The sequence below is a fragment of the Rhea pennata genome, unplaced genomic scaffold (assembly GCF_028389875.1).
Source record: "Rhea pennata isolate bPtePen1 unplaced genomic scaffold, bPtePen1.pri scaffold_32, whole genome shotgun sequence".
In the NCBI taxonomy this organism is placed as follows: Eukaryota; Metazoa; Chordata; class Aves; order Rheiformes; family Rheidae; genus Rhea; species Rhea pennata.
In genome coordinates, this window is record NW_026907679.1 from 3,524,532 (window position 1) to 3,534,667 (window position 10,136).

General features: G+C 49.8%; 1 protein-coding gene across 1 annotated transcript; it reads right to left on the reverse strand.

The window, feature by feature from the left end:
• Positions 1–212: 212 nt before the first annotated feature.
• On the reverse strand, positions 213–1,148 carry LOC134154581 (olfactory receptor 14C36-like). Its single transcript, XM_062601257.1, has one exon. It carries the CDS (start codon positions 1,146–1,148, stop codon positions 213–215), a length of 936 nt encoding a protein of 311 aa, XP_062457241.1.
• Positions 1,149–10,136: the final 8,988 nt, after the last annotated feature.

Sequence of the window (10,136 nt, forward strand, 5' to 3'; positions counted from 1 at the left end):
CCTTTTATTACCAGATGCTGCTTGGGAGGCCAGCTGACAAAGTGTAATGCAGATTTACAGAAAGCCTCTTGGTCAGACAATGAGGTTTGTGCCTCTGGAGAAGTGATGAATTCAAACATTTGTGTACCAATATAGTTATCACAACTAGAAAATGAAAAGCACAAGAGTTGCTGAGATAAATTGGAAATCACTTACGGAGAGAGATTGGCAGGTTATTGCCGCTGAACTAGTACCAACTGAATCAGTTTCTTCAGTGCACTCTTGAGCTCCTTGTTCCTAAAGCTGTAGATGAGAACATTTGCTCCTGGAGTTATCACCGCGTACAGAACAGCCACCACTAGATCCTGAGCTAGGGAGGAGAGAGGGGGGGGCTTCAGGTAGGCAAATGTGCCAGTGCTGACAAACAGAGATAGGACAGCCAAGTGAGGGAGGCACATGGAAAAGGCTTTGTGCCGGCCCTGCTCAGAGGGGATCCTCAGCACAGCAGTGAAGATCTGCACGTAGGACAGCACAATGAAAATGAAACATCCAAAAACTACAGAAAGAGTAGCCACAAACAACCCAACTTCCCTGAGGTAGAAGTCTGAGCAGGAGAGCTTGAGGATCTGGGGAACTTCACAGAAGAACTGGTCTATGGCATTGCCTTGGCAGCGTGGTATTGAAAATGTATTAGCAGTGTGCAGGACAGCATAGAGAAAACCACCACCCCAGGCAGCTGCTGCCATTTGGACACAAGTTCTGCTGCCCATGAGGGTCCGGTAGTGCAGGGGTTTGCAGATGGCAACAAAACGGTCATATGCCATGACTGTGAGGAGAAAACACTCTGCTGAGCATAAGAGAAAGAGGAAAAAGACCTGGGCAACACATCCTGTGTAGGAAATGACCCTGGTGTCCAACAGAGAATTGACCATGGATTTGGGGACAGTAACAGAGATGGTGCCAATGTCAAGGAGGGAGAGGTTGAGGAGGAAGAAGTACATGGGAGCGTGGAGGCGGTGGTCACAGGCTACGGCTGTGATGATGAGGCCGTTGCCCAGGAGGGCAGCCAGGTAGATGCCCAGGAAGAGGGAGAAGTGCAAGAGCTGCAGCTCCCATGTGTCTGCAAATGCCAGGAGGAGGAACTCATTGAAGGAGCTGCTGTTGGACATTTTCTCCCTCAGGACATGGTGAACTGTCCTAGGAGAAAAAAGACAGTGACAAGTTAGGATAAATATTTCAAGAAAAATAAATAAATAAAGCATTCCATTTGTCATTAAGAAACACCACATTGCTTCTCTCTTTACTGGGAGGCCATCTATGCAGTTCCCTTGCTTGAATTCCGGTTTGTGCTGTCAGAGCGTGTTGTGAGGAGCAGGGACACTTGTGCCCTGTGGGCTCCAGAGGAGTCTGTCCTGCCGATTAGTAGGGCGTACATGGGAATGAGAGTGAATAGATCTGATACTTACAGTTTCTGTTGAATATAATCCACTCCTCAAGCAGAAGAGCTTTTCAGTATCTTCACTCCTGATTCTGAAGGATGTGAGTTGCAGAAGAAATTTTCAGGTTTTATATATGTGTGTGTGTATATACATATATATAAAATACATATATATGTACATAAAATATGTACATATATACATATATCTTCATACTGATATCATTTTGTGATGCCCCTGTCATACCTGAGGAGTGTTCTTGAAAGGTAACAGTTACTGGCATTTCTACTGTGAGTGCTGAGAGCAAGGATTCACTATCACCTGGTGCAGAGTGACAACAGCTAGTCTGTCTATTAGCCTTGATCTCAGCCGTCCTGTGCTGATGGTGCTTTGAGCTGCAGGATGATCACATTCATATACTACCCTAAAAATAAAAACAGCCACTGTTGAGAGCGGAGGAGTCCACTTTCAAAATGCAGATCTCCAAAATTTTACCCGGTCTCAGGGCACCAGAGGAAGGTCTCCACACTTTCCTTCTGGCCAAAGACACATATGACTCTTCAGCTGCCCATATACAGCCTCTCACCACCATTTCCGTACTCTTTGCATCTCTGCATCCTCTTCATTGGTCTCTCGGATATCACAGAGATGCTATGAGACAGCTGTGCCCTTCTGGAGAGCAACTTTCAGCCTGAAAGGACACCACAGGGAAATGGTCAAATGTCCCAAAGATGGCCTCTCCTTAGAGGGAGAGTCAGCTCAATCCCCAGCCCCAGGGACTGCATTTCCTGGAGCCACACAGGTCTGAAGGGGTCTGGGGCAACCTCACTCCCATGCAGACCCATCTGTTGCACAACTTACAGCAGTGATGTGTGAACTGTGGCTGAAAAGCCTCAATCCCAGTAAGTCTGAGAGAAAACCAGGAGCAGCATGGCCAGGAGTGGAAACAAGGAGCAATATTATGATCCTGCTGCCAAGGGAGGCAAGGAGGGAGAGAGAGAGATAGGCACTCAAGAGAGCCTTCACTTTACCCAGCTGGGCACGCCACTTTACAGAGGGAGGCATCACAGGACAGTCACTCTCAGCCTCATTGTCCGACAGCAAGAAATGAGCCCAGGGCAGGAGAGATGTCTCTATCCTCTGCCTTCTGTCTAGCTGCAGCGGAGGCAGCTTATGCCCAGGACTCCATGGCTGTCAGGGCAGAGGCTCTGGTGGGTGAGAAAGGAGACAGAGGGGGCTTCAGAGGAAGGAGTCTACATTCAGAGGGACTGGTCATGACTTGCCCAAATCCATTTTCCCATGACATTTCTGTTAGTTCCCTCTTATTCTCTGTTCATCTCTGCTGCCCCGACCTGTCCCTGCTGGCAGCTATTTCTCTGTCCCAATCTCTTTTCCCTGTTGGTGCTCACATACCCCATCCCACCCTCCGTGTTCTCAGTTCTGCCCTACAGAAACCCTCTGAGACAAGGCACTGGCCAGGGACATGTCTCTGCTAGCAGGGCTCATAAACCCTGATGAGGCCATAAAGGTGATGCTGGTACTGTTTTTATGATGATGTGCAGATGAAGCAGCTTGATGTTCCTTGCAGACCTATTGATCTCTGGAGTGAAGGTTTGGGAGTCCTAGTTCCTTACCAAACCAGAAAACTCTTTTCTTTTTTCTTCCTGCCAAAATTTGGAGATTGAAAGTGTAGACACAGAGGAAAGCTCCTCCCTTTTAGTAGTCTTTTTTTCATCTTCCTCTAAAACCTCTTCAGACAGATCCTGTACATGAGCTTGAGAAGTGAGCAGCCCTGACCCTCACAGCACCCCCCCCAACAGAGAATGAACCTGCTCTGCTGGGGATCAGTCCTCCCACTCAGAGCTTCTCCCCATAGTGCCATGGGGAGTTTCCTGAGCAGACTGAGTGCTGACCCTCGCAGGCAACAGAGTCACTTCCTTCGGCGCACAGTATCTTGTGGCACAGGGACACTGCTCTGAATTACCGCCTAGGGTAGACCTGTGTGGACTTCAGCTTCACACCCCTGCAACATCCCTGGGAGAAGGCAGCAGGATGCTCTGCCCCTGATACAGTGTGGCAGGGAATCCCTGCTCTGAAGAATCTCCTCCTCTGCCTCCACACTCCAGGAGCCAGGAAACCAATCTTTATAAAGCCTATCAGTTGTGAGATAGGAAGGGTTTAGAAGATCACTCCAGGAACCTCAGTAGCATTGCCCTACAGCCAGAGACTCACTGTGTCAAGAGCAGTGAAGATTTCTCCCACAAGGAGCTCCTCTCTGTTCTCCCACTCCAGACTGCCTTTCACTTTTCTCTCTTGCCCCATCTTATGTCAGCAAGAACAGGCAGTGCACAGAGTCCTGCTGCTCTTCGCAGAGGAGCTGCTCCTGGACACATCTGCCTCTCAGAAGTGCGGCCGGGTTGCCGTGAGCTCCCTCCATCCCAGGAGCCTGACTCCACTGGGTAATAGAAGCCCAGCTGAAAATGTGATTTTGTATCTCTTTTGTACTCCCTCCTCCTGGGAAGTGTTCAAAGAAATAGACTAAAATAATCACTGATGGTCTCTCTATAGAGTGAAGAGAGGCTGATTCCAGCAATGTAATTGTTTCATCAGAGGATGGTTATGTATGAGAGGTGGAAATGTCCTACTCTAGAAGACCCAATTTTCATCTCTTAACTCCACAGGACACCTAGACAGTGAAAAGAAAGGGAGGTTCAGGTGCTGATTGAGATGAATCAATCTGAACAGTTCCTGGGGTGATGTGGAATTCAGCTCCCTCCTGCAAACTCTGTAAACAAACAGGAGGTGGGATTCCCCTTGCCAAAGATGAAGTGTGCAAAACAGAGATGTCTGCATGCAAGCTCCTTTTCTAAGCTCCCAAGATAATCAATGGAGAGGGAGGATGGGAGTCAGTTGCTCACACACAAACACCTGGAGAGATCTGAAATGGCAGAGATGGTCCAAGGCATGTACCAGTGTCTGCTTGCTCTGATGGAGCAAGTATGAGACCTCAATACTTCTAAGCATCAGGTGGGGGCCAGGTGGGAAATTTCCTTGGCCATCTGAAATGACTCAAGATGTCTACTACAACTAGAGCTTCACTTACTATGAAGGCGAAACACATGCAGACGCTAATGCTACAAACAGTTGATGTAAAAGGAAAGGTGCTGGGGGATGTGGAAATAAAAAAGGGCCAGTGAGAGAACAGCAAGAATGCAGGGAGCTGTGCCACCGGCTGCACAAGGAGCCAGTGGAGAGTGTTAGTTGGGGTGAAGATTAGCAGGCAGAGCAAGAGGGGTGGCCTTGGAGTGGCTGTGTGCTCTGGAGTGCCTGAAGAAGGGCAGCCTGTGCAAGAAGCATCGAGTGTAGAGCTGGAGAGAGGAAACTTGGTGGTATTCCCAGCTCTCAGCTGCCAGGCAGGCTCCAAAGCTGAAAGCAGAGGCTTGGAGGCAAGGCCATGGTGATGGCTGTCCCTGTGGAGACTGCTAAGGCCTTGTGCTGGAGGTGCCCACAGTGATCACCAGGGCTTGATGAGCAAAGTTCCCATGGTGAGCAGAAGGGCTTTGTGATGGCAGTGGCATGGTGCCTACAAGGCCATTGTGATGAGGTGGTCTCCATGGGGCCTGTGTCCCTGCTGACATAGGTGTTCCCACCATGAGGAGAGCGGATGGAACAGGAGGCAGCAACTGCTCTTGGAGTCTGCAGCAGTAAAGCCTGAAGCAGACGACATTCAGTAACTCTGCCTTCTCTGTAGCCTTCATCATCAGGGCACCCAATCCATTCAGCAGTGGGCCCACATTTTCCGCAGTCCTCTTCTTGCTGCCGATGTATTTGAAGAAGCTGTTCTTGTTGTCGCTGACATCTCTTGCCAGATTTAATTCCAAATGGGCCTTAGCCTTCCTTCTCGCATCTCTGCACACTCTGAGAACATTCCTATATTCCTCCCAAGTGGCCTGTCCCCTTTTCCATATTCTGTGTACTTTCTTCTTCTGTTGGAGTTTTGTCAGGAGCTCCTTGCTCACCCATGCAGGTCTCCTGCCCCCTTTGCTGGACTTCCTTCTCCTTGGGATGCACCGCTCTTGAGCTTGGAGGAAGTGATGCTTGAATACTAGCCATCTCTCTTGGACCCCCCTTCCTTCTAAGACCTTAACCCATGAGATTCCTCCAAGTAGGTCCTTGAATAAGCCAAAGTCCACTCTCCTGAAGTCCAGGGTTGCAACCCTACTTACTGCCTTGCTTCCTCCATGTAGAATCCTGAACTCCACCATCTCGTGGTCACTGCAGACAAGCTTGACTCTAGCCTTCACATCTCCAACCAGTCCTTCTTTGTTGGTTAGCACAAGGTCCAGTAGGACACTCCTCCTCAGTGGCTCCTCCACCACTTGTGTCAAGAAGTTATCATCAGTGCTCTGTAGGGGCCTCCTGCTCTGGTTTCCAGTTATCTTTGCTCTCCTCAGCCACAACATTGTGGTTGTGTATCCTGTGAACTACACCAATCGTAAGAGCAAGATGAGGCAATGCCTGGACCCCCAGCAGGGACACAAACACAAACACGAGGCGCACTGTGGTTGATACTGAGCATTTATTACCTCTGTGTCTAAATGAGGATTTCCCAGCAGCTTCCTGATCGAGTCAATAAAGGTGTGGGGGAATCCAAGGGAACTCTCAGCATCGGTCCATGCTGAGGAACACTGCGGGAGGCACTAGAAGGGGTTTTTATGTACTATACACATGCACTGTACACGTACTGAGCTCACCGGTAATTCTGATTCAAAGCCCAGGTGTAGTGCCACGCTGGCACAGGCCCAGCTGGATGATCACGACTAGGGGTCAACCTGCCTTGTTGATGCTCCTTTCCCACAGAACAGGCTGGATACCTTCCATCACCTGTCTTCTTGACATTCCTCTGCATTTTCCCATACACAATGCCTCAAAAAGACTGCTGTGGCAGTTCCTCTTCTGCCTGGGATGCCTCCAGAGATACAGACAGCAGTGGCAAGTGACAGCAATGGCAGTGCTTTCACTCTCTGAGAAGCAGTGGACAATAAGCATCTTCCAGCTCCCGGTGTCCTCTAAGCCCCATCGACTGAGCCGACCCAAAGAGGCCAAGGCAAGCAGGCTTGCAGGGTTTGTTGCCATACTCGTGTCGCACTGCTGGGCACTGCTGGCCTGTGCATGCCTCCTGTGGGAAAGGACAGGGACACCGCCCACCACTCTCAGCAGCCATTCCTCTGAGAGTGGAGACTGTGCCCACGCATTTCCTGTTGGGAAGGCAACAGGCTGAATCTCACACCTGATGCAGCCTTTGTGCAGCCACAGGATGCCGGAGGAATTTGTGTTGGAAGAGTTCTCTGGAGGTAGTCTGACCCAGTTCCTGCTCCGAGCAGGCTCAGATTCAAAGCTGGCTGTAACCTTGGTCCTTCAGAGACTGCAGTCATTCCTCTGGCAGCAGGAGAAGGCTGTTGAAGTCTTTTCCAAAAGCTCCCCATACATAGCTTGTTCAGTGCCAGATGCAGCACCCAGTCAACGCAGGAAATGGCATATGAAGATATGCTGTCAGCATGGTTGTACAACATAAGTGTCATCACTCTCACTCAACCCCTTGAGCACCCAGTGGTCCCCTGTTGGGCCCAAGAAAGATTTATTTCCCCCCAACTCTAATGCGTCTTTTGGATTTTTTTCCCCCCATTCTCTGAAGACCTTCATGTGTGTGCAGGTTGCAAGAGGAAAGGGATCAGGCAGTGCTGGTGTTCCCTGGTGGCTTGAGCCCCCTTGAGTACTGGACACAGTACTCGAGATGAGGCCTCACCAGGGTTGAGGAGAGGGGCAGGATCACCTCGCTTGACCTGCTGGCAACACTCTTCCTAATGCGCCCCAGGAGACCATTGGCCTTCCTGGCCATAAGGGCACATTGCTGGCTCATGGTCAATCTGTCATCCACCAGCACTCCCAGCCTTGCACCGACAAGTGTCTGCACAGAGGAGACCTCTGCAGTTATCTAGGGTTTTGGGGATTAGTTTGGGTTTTGGCATTTTCCAAGGACAGGATCAAAATCATGTTTCTGCTGTGGGTTGCTCTCCTCATAGAAGCAGGAGGTAGGACAATACTGAGCAGGACGCAGCCTTCCTCCATTGGCATCAAAGCAGGCTCGTTCATTTCAGAAGTCCTCAGCTGGGTCTGGGGTCCTTAAAATAGTGATCATAAGCCAGAAAACAGTAAATATGTCCTTATCACACATCCATCGGAAGGCTTTCTTGAGGACCCTGGTGCATGCTATGCTCCAAAGCCATGGATGAGGCCAAGTAGCAAACCTGGGGGAGTTTTCCCATTTCCCATGAATTATGCCCAGCTTTCCTTCTGGCTGGGCGTGCGGAAAGCTATTTTCACTCTTCAGTTGGGCTTTTCAGCATTGCCTCAGGGCAGTGCTTCTCTCCTGAGTACAGTCCATGGTACCTGCAAGCATCCTGGTTCTCTCAAGGGACTGTACAGTCCTGGCTCCCTGCATCTCCCACATTTTTGACCCTGGGCTTCTCAGGACGTGCCCACATGCTGCAGTGTTGCTGCCCAGGCTCCAGTGCAGAGCCTGTAAGGCAGTGCAGTGCCTCAGCACCTGCATTTTGGCTCATTCAGAAATCTGGGACGTGACCGGCTCCCACCTCTGCAGCTGCTGGAGATTGGGAACATCCCTACCACCAACCTTCCTGATCCTCCTTGTCTCAGCACAGGCTTTTGTAGAGCAGCACAGCACAGTCAGAGATCCCCAAGAGCAGCACGCCCCCCAGCATGGCCCAGGACCCCTCAGGAGCTGCATTGTCTCTCCATTTTCCACATCCCTTGATTAAATGGACAATTTCAACCATCACCTTTACAGCACTCTGGTGGACATTGTAATTTTCTGTTGTTTCCAGTTTTCCTCCTCCCCTTACTCTTGGTTCATTCAGATAGCGAGCTGCTGATTTGCCCTTCAGGGAGCTTTATGCTTGCTCATCTTTCCCTTTAGCCGTGTCCTTAATTGTGATCATATCTATCATTTCTTATCTCTCCAAACGGTTTCTAGTAAGGCTGTCCCTTGTGGAATGTGGACCTCATTGGAGGCAGCTCAGACTTAGCATAGTGTGGAGGAGTGTATTTTTTTTTATGAAACTCTGTCATGCTTTATTCTTTGTTTGTTTGCAATTAAACAAAATGTAAAACCTCTACGTCTGTCTGCAACTAGTTGTTTAAGGAAAGCAAGTGGGAATTGGGGCATATGAGCTGTACAGTTGAGTTGGAAAACTTTGGTGGGAAAAGTTTGGCTTTAGCAAGAGTGATGGCAGTCCCAGGTGGCTGATGAGAGCAATAGTAGGGTTGGGGAGATGGAGAGGAAGACTGTGTGAATGATGCCTTACCACTGGGACACTGCTTTTCCTACATGTCTGGACTTCATTAGGGGACACTCTGGATCAGTATCGACTGGAGAATGTTGCTATCACTTAGTCTTTAACTTGAAAAATAATAATGATAATGACAATAATAAAATTTTTAAAGTACAAATACTTCCATGCTGTTAAAGTCTCCTTTCCTGAAACCTCTACAATTAACCATACAAGACTAGAAGAAAATTCCAGAGAGAGACGAGGTTCCCCAGGGCTTTTTTGCATTTTAATGAGCTGCATGGTGTATTTGGTGCTGAGTCCACCAACCTCAGCTACTGAGAGGAGACTGAACAAAACATTCAAGTCAAAGTCAGAAGCAGAGCCCAAAGTTACACACAGCATTAGTGGGTCCCACTGAGGGCCGTTAGCAAGAAAGACTCCCCAGGGACTGATTAGAGCAGGAAGTTGGAAGCACTGATTACAGGTAGGCGAAGGCAACGTGCAGGTGACTCTGATGCCGAATCTCCCCTTGACGTGTTTTATCAAGCAAAATGGCCGATCGCAGACACCCAGCTCCTGAGAAGGGAGATCCTTTCCCCTATAAGTTGCACAGGGCTGCTCCTGGGGCACTGTGCAGGTGGAGATGTGCAAGCTCAAGTGCCCAACCATGACACAACACCTCCTAGGGTCTTCTGGTAGGCAAGGGGACAGTGAGGTCATGAAGTCTCCTGGTAGGCCTCAGTGACAGAGACAACAGCCACAAAACAAAGACCTCTGCTCTTTCAGGCTCTACTGCATGCCAGTGCCCTCCACTATCTCCACCAGACTGTCCTACAGTGTCCCACGCCTCCTGCTGGGTGCCTGCAGACTGTAGATATCCAAGATGCTTCCCCACCTTGCTCCCACGTCGGGATCTCCCTCCCGTTACTTATGTCTCCCTGTCCTCACTGACTGTTCCTTGAAACACAGAGCCAGGGGCTGATCACAGAGTCCCTCTGCGTGAGCTTTTCCACCACAGCACTGCTCTTCGAGTGACACTGATTCCTGTTAATGTCTGGTTTGAACCTCCCAAGCTGCAGATTGTGACTCTTTCCCTTACTTGTGCTGCTTCTCACTACCAAAACAAGTGCCTGGGAGACCCATTCAGGGACACACTACTCCAGGTGTCATCAACCCAGGGCTGAGCTGTGGGGGAATAATAGCTCCCCTTGTGTGGGTGGCCACACTCCTCCTCATGCAGCTCACGGTCATTTGGCCTTATTCGCAATGACTGTGCCTCACTGGCTCATGTAGCATTTCTCATAACACTCAGGCCCCTCCCCTCAGGGGCACTTCCCAGCTGATAAGGTCCCAACCTGCCCTGAAGCAT

What these genes read in the sequence shown, in the direction of transcription:
- LOC134154581 (XM_062601257.1), bottom strand. Translation starts at nt 1,148, where the DNA reads ATGTCCAACAGCAGCTCCTTCAATGAGTTCCTCCTCCTGGCATTTGCA.